Genomic DNA, 16,550 nt, shown 5'->3' with positions numbered 1-16,550 from the left:
AGAACTGGAGTGACAGATGGTTGTGAGCTACCATGTGCATTCGGGGAACAAACCCGGGTCCTTTTCAAGAACAGCAAGTGTGGCCAGGTGGTAGTGGCACACACCTTTAATCCCAGCACTCAGGAGGCAGAGGCAGCGGATCTCTATGAGTTCAAGGCCAGCCTGGTCTACAGAGCAAGTTCCAGGACAGCCTCCAAAGCCACAGAGAAACCCTGTCTTAAAAAACCAAAAACCAAACCAAACCAAACCAAACCAAAACAACAACAACAACAACAAAACCCAAAAATGTTGTTAACTGCTGAGCCACCTCTCTTTTTATCCATTGTTCAGTCTTGGGATTGAAACTAGGCATGCACTTCACTTCTGAGCTGCATCCGTAACTCCTTAGTGAGACAGGGTCACCTTACATTGCCCAGGCTGGCCTTGAGCTTACTCTTTAGCCCTGGCAGACTTACCATAAGCCTATCTCTGCTTCTCAAGTAGCTGGGTCTACAGGCTTGCAGGACTAGGCGCAGCAATGACTTGCCCTGTTGTAGATGAACTTTTCTTTCCCACCTGCCTATGGCTTTTCTTTTTTAATCGTTTTGCCTTTTAAGCTACCAACGTCCTATTCGGCAACTGCCACTCTGAGACTACCAGCAGCAGCTAGGCCACAAGAGCCGACGCCTGAGGGAACTGACTCTTTCAGAGCTACTAAGAAAACTTACTTAAATCTTTGTCCCGATAAAGAATTCAAGATTCAAAGGTTGAGGTAGAATCCGGCTTCCCAGCGAAGCTGAATAGCAAGCAGCTCACCTAGTTCACCTCCGAGAGCGAGCCTCCAAACAAGTCCTCGTGATTTTTCGCCCCCCCTCCTTATAAACCCTTCTCCTCCTGGCTTCTCCCTACAACTTCCTATCAGTTAGTTGCTGACCCAGCCTCCTGACCACAGGTGAATTTTATTTAATCAAACACATCTTTGCATCATTAAATGTTTCAGAGCATAAACAAAAGTAACACACCTTAAACGAATATTCTACAACATCTGCCAGTTCCCAAATAACTGACACAGAGACTTAATATTAATTATGAAAGCTCAGCTGATAGCTCAGGCTTATCATTAACTAGCTCTTACAACTTAAGTAACCTACTAATCCATTTCTTAAATTAATCCATTTCTATTAATCTATTAATTCTGCCATGTGGCATTGTCTCTCTTTCATCTTGTGCCTCCTGCATCCTCTCTGTGTCTTGCAAGACACCTCCGCCTCTGCCTTCCTCCTTCCCAGTGTCCTTAGTCTGGTTTTCCCACCTAACCTTATCCTGTCCAGCTATTGACCAGTCATCTTCTTTATTAAACCAATTAGTGCAATTTACAGCGTGAAGGATTATTCCACAGCACCTTCTATGGATATTTCACACATAGGAAATCACATAATGTGGTATTTGGCTTTTTGGGTCTTTTTCCTTTTAGGGTCTCACTGCATGATCCAGGCATATCTCCAGCCCCAGTCCTCCTCAGTATATTTCTAAGGGATGGGATTGTAGGCATGCTCCACCACACCCACTCTAACTACCTCTTTAAAGGCCTATCTGTAGATGGTGCCTGCCACTTGCCATGGTACTAAGTGTTAGGATTTCTACACAAGAATTTTAGAGAAGGCCGGGCGTTTGGTGGCGCACGCCTTTAATCCCAGCACTCGGGAGGCAGAGGCAGGTGGATCTCTGTGAGTTCGAGGCCAGCCTGGTCTACAAGAGCTAGTTCCAGGACAGCCTCCAAAGCCACAGAGAAACCCTGTCTTGAAAAACCAAAAAAAAAAAAAAAAAAAAAAGAATTTTAGAGAAACACTATTTAGCCACATAACATTAATCTGTTCTTACTCTTCCCCTTGGCAGATTTCTTTTGTTTTTTGTTTTTGGTTTTTGTTTTTTCGAGACAGGGTTTCTCTGTGGCTTTGGAGGCTGTCCTGGAACTCACTCTGTAGACCAGGCTGGCCTGGAACTCACAGAGATCCGCCTGCCTCTGCCTCCCGAGTGCTGGGATTAAAGGCGTGCACCACCAACGCCCGGCCCTTGGCAGATTTCTATTCCACTACATCAACATGCAAGCTGGAAATTTTTGAGGTTTTAAAATTTTGTTTTGTGTTTTGGTGTTTTGAGACCCCATGTGTCCTGGAACTTGCTATGTAGACCAGGCTGGCCTCAAACTCAGATATCTGCCTGCCTCTGCCTCCTGAGTGCAGGGACAAAAGGCATGTGCCACCACCACTTGACTTGAAAAAAATTTTTAGTTACATTTAATTATTGGGGGTGGGGTGCCATGGCATACATGTAGGTCAGAGGACAACCTTCATTGATTAGCCCTCTTCTCCTTGGAGGAGGGGTCAGGTAAGATCAAACTCAAGTCACTAGACTTGAAAGCAATCACCTTTTCCACTGAGTCATCTCTGTCACCTTTTCCACTGAGTCGTCTCTGTGACCCAATCCATTAATTGTCTAATGGACAGTTAGGTTATTTCCACTGTGGGACTATTATGAACAGGGTGATTTGAATAATCATGCTTACGTTTTAATGTGTTCTAATTTATTTCAATTTTGTAAGTCAGCATAATTTTCATGGTTACAGATCCTGAGATGTTTTATAGCTTGAAAGCCAGAGGCAAGACAAGAATATATTATTGCTATTACTTAACATTGTTCAGGATATTCCCATCAGCACATTTGAAAACAGTCATTTACACATCTTTTGTGTGTGTGTGTGTGGACACATTTTCAGTTCTTCTGAACATACGTCTAAAATATCACATGAACTGTTTAGCAAGTCTTTGCTTTTCTGTGGGACTGTTTACCAAAACAGCTGTTCTAATATGAAGGTTGCACTATCCATGTAAGTATACAGAGACACACACTTATGTGAAAAGACGGATCGTTGTAGGGATGTGCTGTATGAGACGGGTCCTTCTCCCTCGACTTCTGTTCAGAAACAGGACCTAGCTTTGCGCTTGGAGTTTTTTTAGCACCCCTATTAAAAGAAACAGTTTCCATCCCGTCTTGCTCTTCAAATGAGCACAGGACCTGCCTCTCCCAGAACGACCTGTAGAGGGCAGCTCAGAGCGGTTCTGCAACAAAGAGTTTCTCTACAGAAATGTGTATCAAATCATGACTGCCGCCTGGTGACAAGGCTGCTTGCCTAGCAGATATGAAACCCGAGATCCAATCCCAGAACAGAACACAAAATAAAAGTCCCAAGCCACCGGGCAGTGGTGGCACACGCCTTTAATTCCAGCCCTTGGGAGGCAGAGACAAGGGGATTTTTTGAGTTTGAGGCCAGCCTGGTCTGTAGAGCGAGTTCCAGGATTGACGGGGCTGTTACAGAGAAACCCTGTTACGAAAAATAAAAACAAAACCAAACAAAACAAAATAACCCCCAAAACCTACCATTACTAACAATAAAAGACTGACCTGCGCTTACATTCCCATGCCCACACAACAAATGTTTATATTTCAAATGTGATCTACCAGCTCTGTTGAAGGGTGATTCAATGCTGTCTTTCTTGCCAGTATGAACACAACTCTATTTATCAGAAAATAATGAGCCTCAACTAATCCTCAGCTTCAACACAGACTATTTCAAAATGCATATTCCCAGGTCGCTCTTGGTAAACTTAGTTTTTATTTTTTCAGTAGTGGGGACCAAACCCAGGAAGGACTTCTCATCTAGGCAAGTATTCTACCACTAAGCTGTACCATAGTCCTGCTTCTGAGAGAAGCCATTCCTCATAGTTTGGATTCAATCCTGGCCACTTGTATTTTTAAGCAATGCCACAGATGATACTTCCCTATTTATTATTTTTTAAAATTAGACTGAGGATGGTGACACAGGCCTTTCTTTAATTCCAGCAGTTGGGCGGTAGGGACAGAAAGATCTCTGTGAATTCAAAGTCATCTTGCTCTATATATGAAGTTCCAGGACAGCCAGTGCTAAATTACAATTAGATAACATTTACTTTGTGTGGGGGGTGGGCATGTGCGTGCTGTGGTGTGGGTGGAGGCTGGAGCAGAAACTGAGGTAGTTCTCTCTCTACATCTTTAGATTCTAGGGATTGAACTCTGGTCATCAGGCTTGGTTGCAAACACCTTTCCCCAAGGAGCCATCTTGACAGTTCTCAGACCATTGTTTGCAAGAGCCAAGATAGCCTAGTGTTACCACCTCCTTTCTTCCTTCAATGATCTGCAGTTTACTTTGCCACTAAGAAGCCTGAGGCTCAGAGAAGTAACTTGCCTCAAATCACAGGCTTAATTTCTCTAATGCCCCTGATTGACACGACACCAGAAATACTTGCTAACTTAACACAGAGAATAAACCTTCCATGTAGGGCTGGACATTTTAATAACAGGTGCCTTGGCAAATATTCCTTGTTCCTTCTCCCTGTTTTTCACTAGAGGCAGTGAGAGAACTTACTGTTCATTGTTTACAGATTCAGTAACAAAGTACCCTAGGCTGGTGCCTTAAAACTCAAAGAAGACAGGTGTAGTGGAAAATAAAACGCCTATAACCCCAGCACTTGGGAGGCAGAGGCAGGAGGGTGTCTCTGAACTTGAGGTCAGCCTGACTGATTTACAACAAGCTGAAATCACCACAGGGCTGTGTACTCTAAATCTTTAGGGAAGAGTCTTCCTTGTGTCCTTTTCAGTTTCTATTCTTTTCTGGCAATCCTCTGGACGTCTGGGCTTGTTGATGTATGTAACTCATTTTAGTCTCTGTCTCCATCTTTATATGCTCTTCTTCTTCCATCTTCATACATTTTTTTGTGTATCTCTCCTCTTGTGGACCATAGTTTAAAGATTTTACTACTTTTAATTATGTGTATCTGAGGTGTTTGTGCATGTGAGCGTTGGTGCTCCTGGAGGGCAGAGGTATTAGATTCCCCTGGATCTGGAGTTCCAGGCAGTTGTGAGCTGAAGTTGGGTCTTTTGCAAGAGCAGTACATACTCTTAACTGCTAAGCTATCTTCCCAGGACTGAAAGGGTTAAACTAAACTCAAAAAGGCTTCAGAATAAACCCAGTCCACCCTCCCCCTTAGTCTCCAGGAGACTTAGTTCTTGGAGACTACATTGTATGTGTCCAAAACTAAATACAAAAACTCCAAGACGACTTTCCTCTTAGATTTAGTTAGTACCTGGAGGTTGTGTTTGGCCACAAAAAGACTCCAAGAGACAAAGTCATAGAAATCACAGAATGCTACCTCCCAGCACCAATCAATGAAAACAGGCTAACTTGCCAGTAACAGACAAAGCCATAGAAACCATCAAATGTTCCCATCTGTAGCAAACCAATCAAAAATGTTAACAGACCAGTTGCCCTGACTCTGAGATATTCCCCTAATTGTTCCCCAAATGTCCACCAATCAGGATCCAACCCGTGCCTCTCCCTACCTACTGATGTAATCCTGTGATTTTTGTCTTTAAAACTATTGCAGTAGACTAGGTGGTCACTTTCTCTGGTGGCTGCTGCGTCAGCTAGCTAGATGAAGTCCCTGTCATGGTTGAATGGAACAATAAACATTGCTTTTGAAATTCAGTGGGTCTGTCTCCCTGGGGGTCTTTGGGGATCCTCGAGACTTGGACAAAGCAAGGACCACATTTTAGATTGAGGGCTTTCTTTTTTTTTTTTTTCTTTTTCTTTTGGTTTTTCGAGACAGGGTTTCTCTGTATTGTGCTCGGTAGACCAGGCTGGTCTCGAACTCACAGAGATCCACCTGCCTCTGCCTCCCGAGTGCTGGGATTAAAGGTGTGCACCACCAACGCCTGGCTGGCTTGTCCTAATTTAGCATGACTTTTTTTTTTCTTTGAGACAGGGTTTCTTTGTGTAACAGCCCTACCTGTCCTGGAACTTGCTTTGTAGACCAGGATGCCCTTGAAGTCACAGAGATCCACCTGTCTCACCTCCTGAGTGCTGGGATTAGAGTTATGTGTCACCACCACATGGCAATTTTACTTTTAATAATTGATTAATTGCTGTACTGTGGATAGGGCCTGTCTCAGTAAATTTTCTATTGCTGTGAAGAGACACAATAGTCAAAACAACTTATAGAAGAAAGCATTTAATTGGGGCTTGCTTACAGTTGCAGAAGTGAGTCTATGACCATCATGGCTGAGAGCATATGAATAGGCAGGCAAGGCAGGCAAGGCACTGGAGTGTGAGAATTTACATCTGATCTACAGACACAGGACAAGATGGGACTGAAAAATGGCATGAGTTGTTTTTTTTTTTGAGACAGGGTTTCTCTGTATTGTTTTGGAGCCTGTCCTGGAACTCGCTCGGTAGACCAGGCTTGGTCTCGAACTCACAGAGATCCGCCTGGCCTCTGCCTCTCGAGTGCTGGGATTAAAGGCGTGTGCCACCACCGCCTGGTGGCATGAGCTTTTGACATCTCAAAGTCCACACCTAGTGAAATACCTCCTCCAACAAAGGCTATACCTCTTAATCCTTCCAAACAGTTCCGCTAACTGGGGATAAAACATTCAAACATATGAGTCTATGGGGGCTATTCTCATTCAAACCACCACAAGATCCAAGGTCTTGTACATTCTAGGCAAGACCTCTACTACTGAGCAACACTTCCAGCGCCCCCCCCCGCACTCAGCCAAGACAGATCAGGTCAGTGTCCTACCACTGAGCTGTAACGTCAGCCTTCTTTTGTTCTTTATTTTGAGACAAATTCTCACTAAGTTGTCTTGACTGGCCTTGAACTCACTCTAGCACAGGTTAACTGAGCCTGCTTCAATTTTTGGAGTTCCTAGGATTCCACCAGGCCCAACTACAGCACAATTTCTAAATTTATATCTCTAAAAATATATTACATTTATTTATTTAAAGGAGGTGGTTTTCTCCTTTAACCATTTGGACATCAGGAATTAAACTCAGATAATGAAAGTTGGCAGCAAGCATCTTTACCTGATGAGCCATCTTGAAGGCAAAGGCCCTTAACATGGGAAGAATGAGTTTCCAGATTAGGTCCTACTTACAGTTACCGCGGTTAGGCATTTAACAAGTCTTTTGGGAGCTAGAGACCCATGGTGACCCTACTTGGGCAGGGCAGGAGGACCAGAGGGCCCAGATGAGTCAAGACACCTGTGGTAGAGTTAGGGGCAGATCTGACACTGTCTATGGGACTGAGCAGTTGTGGACTTTGAAAATATTTGTTATTATTATTATTATTTTATTATTATTGGGTGTGTATATGCTGCATGTGTGTAGGTGCCTCCAGAGGCCAGAGAAGGTTGTGGATAACCTGTAGCTGGAGTTACAGGCGGTTATAAGCTGGCCTGCATGGATACTGGAAATGGAACTCAGGTGCTCTGGAATAACAGCACATGCTCTTAACTGTTAAGCCCCCCTCTCCAGCCCCAGTTATGGACTTTAATGTGACAGAAGAATAGCTGAAAAACCTCGCTCAAAGAGTCCCCATTCATTCACTTAACAATGCTCTAATGGCTTCTTAAGTGCCAGGAACTGGACAGGGCACAAAGCAAATGGGATTCATTCAATCATAGACATGCTTTTAGCAGGGTGACTGCCAGGCCAGCCAAAAGATCACAGTGATACAGATCACACAGGGCACAGTGACAACTGTGTTCTGAGAGAGTCAATCCTGTGATGAATTTTGTTTTCTTTCTCCCTCCCCAACTCTTTATTTTATTTAAATTTTTATTTTATTTTAATAGATTCTGTTTGTTTGTTTTTCAAGACGGGGTTTCTCTGTGTAACCCTAGCTGTCCTAGAACTCACTCTGTAGACTAGGGTGACTTTGAATTCAGAAATCTGCTTGCCTCTGCCTCTTGAGAGCTGGGGTTACAGATGTGCACCATCGCCACTGGGAAGATTTTATTTATTTTTATTTCATGTATATGAATGTTTGCTTGCATGTAAATATACCATGTGCATGCCTGGTACCCATGGAGACCAGAAGATAGTGCTGGATCCTGTAGAACTGGAGTTACAGACAGTTGTGAGCTGCCATGTGCGTGCTGGGAACTGAATCTAGGTCCTCTACAAGAGCAGTACATGCTCTTAAATTCTGAGCCATCTCTTCATCCCTATTTTTTTTTTTTTTTTTGGTTTTTCCAGACAGGGTTTCTCTGTATTGTTTGTTGGACCATGTCCTGGAACTTGCTCAGTAGACCAGGCTGGTCTCGAACTCACAGAGATCCGCCTGCCTCTGCCTCGCGAGTGCTGGGATTAAAGGCGAGCGCCACCCCTGCCCGGCTCCTGTTTTTTTTTTTTAAAGAAAACTTTATTTTTGCCTGGCGGTGGTGGCGCTCGCCTTTAATCCCAGCACTCTCGAGGCAGAGGCAGGCGGATCTCTGTGAGTTCGAGGCCGGGCTGTACCGACAGCCTCCAAAACAATACAGAGAAACCCTGTCTCGTAAAACCAAAAAAAAAAAAAAAAAAGAAAGAAAGAAAGAAAACTTTATTTTTGGCCTTGATCTCACAGAGATCTGCCTGCCCTTTGTCTTCTGAGTGCAAGGACTAAACACATGCACCACCACTACATAATTTAAAGAAAGCTTTTAAATGATGTGTGATGGTGGAGGGGGTTACATGTATGTGGATGTTACATGTATGGAGGGTCCAGAAGAGAGCATCAGATCCCTTTGAGATGGAGTTACATACCTTTATCATCCACCTTGTGAGTCCTCTGCAAGAGCAGTGAGCACATTTAACCCCTGACCCACCTTTTGAGTTCTGCCTCCTAGCCTCTCTTTCTTCAATTACTCCTCTCTGATAACTATGTATTCTAACATGTAGGTGAAATAAAGGGGATTAGATTTTCCCTGTTGGTTAGAATAATGACAAAAACTGAGCCAAGTAATGAGCTTAGGAAACAGAGGGCAAAGGATGGAGGTGAGCACGTCTGGCACATCTTCGCTAGCTAGACATCGAATACGCCTTGGCAGATTCATAGCCAATTAATGACAGCTCCTGAAGCTTATGCAACCACAACTCCTGCCCCTTCACTATTTGATCCTTAAAAGGTGTCACTCCTGGAATCCCAGAAGGGCAAACCAGAACCTGGCCAGGCTAGCAAAAATGCTCAGAAGGCCTTCTTTTTCCTGGCTGGAATGATAATGACCACTTAGCTTGGTAGCTCTAAGGTACACTCTTATCTCCATCCCCACGACCAGAGAGTCTCAATTCCTACCTCCCTATGGCTTTCAAGCTCTAACTGCTTTTTGTTTGTTTGTTTGTTTTTCGAGACAGGATTTCTCTGTATTGTTTTGGAGGCTGTCCTGGAACTCACTCTGTAGACCAGGCTGGCCTCGAACTCACAGAGATCCGCCTGCCTCTGCCTCCTGAGTGCTGGGATTAAAGGCATGTACCACCATCAACCTGCTGACATAGTAGGTTTCATTGTTACCTGCTTGTACATAAACATCATTATATATATATATATATATGTATATATATATTTGGTTTTTACGAGACAGGGTTTCTCTGTATTGTTTCTGAGGCTATCGGTCCAGCCCGGCCTCGAACTCACAGAGATCCGCCTGCCTCTGCCTCCCGAGTGCTGGGATTAAAGGCGTGCGCCACCACCGCCCGGCTATAAACATCACTATATATTTTTTTTTTGGTTTTTCGAGACAGGGTTTCTCTGTGGCTTTGGAGGCTGTCCTGGAAGTCACTTGGTAGTCCAGGCTGGTCTCGAACTCACAGAGATCCGCCTGCCTCTGCCTTCCGAGTGCTGGGATTAAAGGCGTGCGCCACCAACGCCCGGCTACATCACTATATTTTTATTTACCCACCTCCCCCCTTTTTTTTCTGAGGCAGGGTCCTACTGTATAGCCCAGGCTAGCCTCATACTCACTGTTTAGGTTAAGTTAGCCTTGAACTCTCCGAACACCTTTCTCTGTATCCTGAGAGCTGGTATTACAGACATACATAAATAAAATTGGTCATAAGTTACTTTTATTTCTCTGCAATAGATTTCTCTTTGTTGTTATTGTTTTGGGGTGGTTTTTCTTTGGGGGGTTGCTGAAGAAATGTTGGATTATTCTGTGATTTTAACTCCTGGCCACACCTTCCACCTAGACTGAAAGTTGACACAACAAAACAATGAAAGTGAGTTGAATGAATAAAAGCCTAATTGGAAGCCCACCACCCTTGTGACCATGTATTTATTATATACTTTTATGTTCCCAAATGGATTTTGATTTTGTGACGTGAGTACCGCAGGAATGGAGGCAAGCACCCTGCTGGGGAAAACACTGTCCTCCAAATATAACTACCACACCGTCATCACCAGAAGCAGCATATTAGTAACTCTTCAGATTGTGCTTGTTGACACTCTCTCATGGGGGGGGGGACTGAGAATTGTTACCAGATCCTTCACTTGAGATGCAAAAACCTTCCTTCTGCATCTCACTTCCAGAGTATCCAATCCTGCTCCCAGTTGCATGTGTTTTCATGGTCTTAGCAGGTCATAGGTTGCATAGAATATATAAGGTTAAATGGAGGGAGACAGCATGTGTGCAGCTCCGTAGTTGTCATCCATGCTGGGATGAGACTTTTCAGTGGTGTGGCTGCTTGGGCTCACCCACATTCCTGTAAGTAACCCCACATCCATGATCTGTAAGTAAGCCCAATAAACTAATTGGTTCCCCGAGTTAGACTTGGATGCACTCATCTCTTGAAGAGTGAAGCCTTCCCGCCAGCCTGGTTCCAGAGCCGCATCAGTCCCAAATAAACACACAGGAGGCTATATTAATTATGAAGCTGTTGGCCGTTTGCTTGGTTTCTTACTGGCTATCTCTGATTTAAGTACTTACCCCATAATTGCTAATCTGAGTATTTCTCTTACTGGAAAAAGGGTCCAGACCCGTTACTCCTATGGCGGCTACATGATGTCTCCTGTGCTTCTCTTTCCCAGAATCCTCCTGGACTCCTAGTCCCACCTATTTTGCTTCCCTGTTGGCCAACAGTACTTTATTCAACAACCAATAAAGATTTACAGAATAGCAACTCCCATCAATCTCTGGTACCCTATCTAGGGTGAGTAGATGTGTGGTGGTTTGAAAAAATGGCCCCCAAAGGGAGTGGCACTATTAAGAGGTGTGGCTTTGTTGGAGGAAGTGTGTCACTGTGGGGGAGGGCTTTGAGGTCTCTTTTGCTCAAGTTTCCCTCAGTGTTATAGTCAGTTGACTTCCTGTTGCCTGCAAGATGTAGCATGCTCAGCTCCAGCACCACATCTGCATTTCAGCTTCAGCACATCTGCCTGCACACAGCCTTGTTCCCCATCTTGGTTATAAAGGACTGAACTTCTGAGCCACTCCAATTAAGTGTTTTCTTTATGAAAGTTACCATGGTCATGGTACCTCTTCTCAGCAATAAAAACCATAAGACAAGAGGCTTGTTACCATGTACCAGGGCAAATTTATAAATAGGCCAATACTGGAATAGATGGAGGTCTCACAGAGAGATTTCCTACTTTACCACCAGTCCCTTCCTGAAGTGGACACTACTTCTGAGGAATTCCATCCATGTCCTCTCCCTAAGCCAGTACCTCTCAAGTTCCCACTTCAGCTTATGTTATGGGGAGCGAAGAGGCACAGAGACATGTGCCCCTCCTTTGGAAACTTCTCAAGGGACAGCAGGGACAGCAGGGACAGCAGATCGGTAAGGCAGAAGCGGGGTGCTCATGGATGCCAGTCAGCTGATCAGCCTTGGTACCAAACATGCTGGGCCTGTTTGTGGCTTGTTTTCTTCCTTTTTTTTTTTTTTTTTGTTTTGTTTTTTGAGACAGGGTTTCTTTGTATTTCTTTGGAAGGTTGTTCTGGAACTCGCTCTGTAGACCAGGCTGGCCTCGGACTCACAGAGATCCACCTGCCTCTGCCTCCCGAGTGCTGGGATTAAAGGCGTGCGCCACCAACACCCATGGCTTGTTTTCTTTCAAGGGAGCAGGTTAACTGAAGCTAGAGGAAGCTGTGTCCTTCTTCCCCATCCCAGGATGTGATTCTAGGCTGGAAGGACACTCACCTGGCCCATCCAAAGAGCTTCCATAGCTTTGCTTTCCTGACAAGCCTAGCAGGCTCTGCTTGCATAGTCCTGGAACCAGGATAGTGATCTAGGCAAGTCTTCCACAGGCGTCTAGCATTCAAGACTTGTAAAATTTATCTTTTTCCTTTTTTTGGGTGGGGGTTTCGAGACAGGGTTTCTCTGTATTGTTTTGGAGCCAGTCCTGGAACTCGCTCGGTAGATCAGGCTGGTCTCGAACTCACAGAGATCCGCCTACCTCTGCCTCCTGAGTGCTGGGATTAAAGGCGTGTGCCACCACCGCCCGGCTATCTTTTTCTTTATCTTTGGAAGCCTAGCAGTACAGTGCACCTCTGTTGCCTGGATATTTTACTGTTTTCTGAGATACTTTGCCCAGGCTGGCCTCAAACACTATATGTAGCCAAGGATGATCTTGAACTTTTGTGTGTGTGTATGTGTGTGTGGGTGGTTCGAGACAGGTTTTCCCAGTAGCTATGGAGCCAGTCCTGGAACTTGCTCTGTAGACCAGGCTGGCCTCAAACTCACAGAGATCCGCCTGCCTCTGCCTCCAGAGGGCTGGGATTAAAGGCGTGTGCCACCACAGCCTGGAGACCTTGAACTTTTGATACATACTCCTGCCTTCACCTCCAGAGTTCTGGTATTTCAGGCATATGCCACCATTGCAAGCTTATGTGGTGTTGGAAGTAGAAATGAGACTTTATACACACTAGGCAAATACTCTACCAACTGAGTTACATCCCTAGTCCAGTTTTCACTCTTTCCATATCTCTTGCTCCATCTCAGAGAGGGGCCAACAAACACATCTAAATCCCTTGGCTCTCCGTAGAGATTCCTCAAGACCAAGAAATTGAGCTGGATAAGATGCACACCTGTAATCCCAGCATTTGGGAGGCTGGGGCAGGAGGATGAGTTTCTGGCCAGCCTGTACTACATGGCAAGATCATCTCTAAAAATAAATAGGTCAGGGGAGGGTGGAGGGCAATGAATGACAGTCTGCATGACAGGATTTGGTGATCCAAAGCACAAGCAGAGATATTAGAAGGAGAAAAGAGGCCTCCCCAAGGAACCCCTCCATCAGCTGCAGAAGCCAGCCTCCTCACCAGTAGAATTTATTTCAAGGTTCTGCAAGCAAAGTGACTTACAAATGTATTCCCTCCCATCTCCTTTCCAGAAGTGCTGAGTTCCATGGGGCGGCATCTGCTCTGAAGAGCCTGAGCTATATGCTGCACAGCTCCCCATTCGACTTCCAGCACACGGCACCCCCCACCCCCACCCCCGCCGGCTTGGACTTGGGCAGAGAGGCATCTGAGGCCGTTATCTCTCACCACACAGCTGTGCAGGACTGGAGGCAGCAGCTTATCAGGGAGCCTGCAGTGATTCACAGTCCAGGCTTCTCTGCTGAATAGTAATTTCTAGCAGTGGATTTGTGCTGCCTCTCTCCTCCCCCTCTCCCAAGGGTGTGCTGTCCTTTTGCAGAGAGAGGGCAGTGAAGGGGAGCTCCTACTCATGGGGCTTTGTGCCTGCCTGCCTTCTGGGTAAGGATGTCTACCGGGAGGAGGGTACAAGGTTAGAACCTTAGCATGGTCTGCCAGCCTTGGCAGGCTGCCTCCTTCAGCTCACCAACGCTCTCCCTCCTTCCCAACCCAGAAAAGCAGCAATACTGCTTCCTTTCCCTTTGTGGGGAAGCAACAGGGACACAAACCCCCACCCGCTCCACCACGAGTTCCTGAGGCTGCCGAGTCGCTGTGTCTGACCTTGAACACTCCAAAGGCTAATAAGGCTGAAGGCAAGCATGCCAAAGTGTCTCTGCACAGGCGGGTGGGTAAGGAAAAAAAAAAACAAAACAAACAATTCTGGGGACAGCCATTTTCATGTTTGTTTTATTTGAAGCAAGACTCCAGCAGTAGGACTCCGGGGAGGAGGCATGGAAAGTTTTGTCCTGGGTCTCTTCTCCGCCACCATGCAAAAGGGGAGATGCTGAAAGGAAGAAAAGGTAACAAGGGGAATTGCCAGGCGGTGAGTGGGCAAAATAGGGTCCTAACGTTTCCAACGTGACCACCCTCAAGGAATCTACTTCACAGCCCCGGCCCTCAGTCAATAGCAAGAATGATTTCAAGACCCTCAACTGCCAGTTTTCATGCATCCTGGGTGCTTTTAAAATCTGGGCCCCCAAGAAGGATCAAGAGTTTCACTATCCATCATGCTTCCCTAAAAAAGATCCCAGTATGGCCTAGAAAAAAGTGGGGGTGGAGTTCTGTGACTTCTGGCAACACATCCCACAAAGTTTCCTTGAACTTCAGGGGATCCTCTTATTAATCCTGAGCTCCTTCTTCGGTCGCCTTGGGATCCGTGCTGTCAATCTTCTAGTCCAGGAACATGGGTCCCTTAAAACCCAGGTATGAAAGTGCATGTGGATGTAGGAGTGTTGATCCAGTCGGTCTAGGTGGCTCAGAGCCAGGAGTTCTCAGGCAGTCGGGTCCTCATTCTCAGCCCCTGGCTCAGGCTGAGACCGCTTAGCAGTGCTTTCTCCAGCAGCAGATTCCCCCAGGCTCCTCTTGGACGTCGACACCGTAGCAGTGGACGAAGGACCAGGACTGAGATTCGGAGGCTGGTAGCCAAGTTGTAGTGGATCCAATGCGTCCTTTGAAAGTAGGATAGCCAGACTCGGTACATTCTTAAGTACACTGAGACTGGCGGCCGGACCATCAGGCGTTTGACCCCGCGTGGGCCCAGGCGGGAGGCTCTGCCACACCTCGCGCACGCTCCGGTAGCGCAGCCGCGTGACCTGGTGTAAGCCCGCCAGGCGGCGCTTGAGGATCTCGGCGCACGTGACGGTTTTGGTGGTGGCCCGGCCGCAGCCGCTGAAGACGATGGCGCGCGTGGCTGGCTGCGCCATGCTGGCGGTGGCAAAGGCCAGCAGGTTGCGGATCTTGCTGCCCTCCTTGACCCGCATGTGTACAGCACCGGGCGCCAGATCTGCGAAAGGGCCAGAGTTCAGGCTGCCACCCTCATCACCGTCCCCCGCCGGCGCCTCCTCCGAGCGCACCTTACGGAAGTTCTCCATGCGCCGTCGTCGCTGGGATCGCAGGTTTTGCCATGGGGCCGCCTCAAGCCCGGGGCTGCATGGCCGCGGGCTGCGCCGGGCGACGGCCGGTAAGGGTTGGGATGCCGGCACCGAGTGGAAGCTGAGGGTGGGCTGTGGACACGCAGTCTCCAGCCCAGATTTCTACCGGGTGGTGTTGCTCTACTCTGCGCCCTCGGAGCCTTGTGCTCCGCGCCTTTAGCAGAAGCTCCGCCTGGGAGCCGGAGAGGCCCCGCCCCTTCGCCCAGGCCCCGCCCCAACTCTGCGTGACTTGTCCGAGTACCAGCCCAGCCAGCCTTTGGGATCAAGCGCTGGTGCTCAGCGGCTGGGGTCACAGAGCCAGGGGTTATTTGGGAGGCGAAGTTCCCCGAAGTAATCATCAGTCCTTCCTGAACCAGCCCTCGCGTAGGAGCAACCTAAATTAAAGAAAAAAAAACATGCTTGAGGTGCAAACGCGGATTCAAACCTGGTCCCTGAGACTTGGGGGTTCCAGTTCAAGGGCATCCCTAGACCCCTCCTAGGTAAGAGATTTCCGAACCACCTCCCGGGTCCTCGCTCCTCCAACTCTCCAGAGACCCCCTCCCTCTCCCTAGTATTCTTGCCTCAAGGACAGCCAGTGCATGGTCAGCAGGGTGTGAGAGGAGTTGGCTGCCGCTACACGTTGCGCCTTCCTTGGATTCAGACCGCTACGTCGCAGCATGGTCTTTGAGTAGCTGCTTAGAGAGACCTAGTTTTCAGCCTCGCTCCTCTTGATCAGATCTCCAGGCTCCTGGTACCCTCAAACCCCTGAAATGCAGGAAGTGATGCTCAGGGCCAACCTAAAGTGAATGGGAAGAAAACGAGACCATTTTTTCCAAGGCGGTGCGTTCTTATATTCATGCCTGAAGGTCCTTTAATAGAGCTGCACGCATTCTTATCTGCCTGGCTCAATCCCTGCTGGCGCGGTTTTATCATTTCCAAACCCAGGAGGGATCAACCTTGGCTCCTAGCAATCCAGAGGGCTGTTTTTGCTGAAAGGAGACTGAGAGGAGGTCCTGAGAGATGGGAAGCAGGGTGGAGTTGTTAAGTCTTGGGGGCGGATTTTGGGATATTGGGTAACTTCTGGAAACTCCAGGGAACCTAGGAAGAGGCTCGGGCTCTGCTGCAAAGTGAGATGAACAATAGAAAGATAAAGTTAGGGACAAAGGACTGGTGGGAGGAAGATGCTTTAATAAGGAGTGAGGGACCATGTCCTTCAGTCTCCATCCCGGCTTCTGCAGAATGCAGGAATCCAGACAGATCTGTTAAAGCGCGGGCAAGGAAGAAGCCCCGAAGGCTGTAGGGAGGAGGTGACCCCGAGAGTATCAGTATCGTGAGCACAATAGTACCTGGGTGGCACAGCCTCAGTCTAGGTGCAGGCTTGCCCGGCCCTCCTCTAACTCTTAGCCGTCC

At 47.1% G+C, this 16,550-nt stretch overlaps 1 protein-coding gene across 1 annotated transcript; it reads right to left on the bottom strand.

Annotated features, from left to right (window-relative positions):
* Window positions 1–13,888: 13,888 nt before the first annotated feature.
* On the bottom strand, window positions 13,889–15,634 carry Rpp25 (ribonuclease P and MRP subunit p25). The gene has a single exon (XM_013112860.3). It carries the CDS (start codon window positions 15,099–15,101, stop codon window positions 14,502–14,504), a length of 600 nt encoding a protein of 199 aa, XP_012968314.1. The 5' UTR covers window positions 15,102–15,634; the 3' UTR covers window positions 13,889–14,501.
* Between the last annotated feature and the right edge of the window lie 916 nt (window positions 15,635–16,550).

Source organism: Mesocricetus auratus, unplaced genomic scaffold, assembly GCF_017639785.1.
Source record: "Mesocricetus auratus isolate SY011 unplaced genomic scaffold, BCM_Maur_2.0 Super-Scaffold_100022, whole genome shotgun sequence".
NCBI classification, from domain to species: Eukaryota; Metazoa; Chordata; class Mammalia; order Rodentia; family Cricetidae; genus Mesocricetus; species Mesocricetus auratus.
Note: the sequence above shows the minus strand (reverse complement) of the source record. Positions and strands in the feature narration are given on the sequence as shown.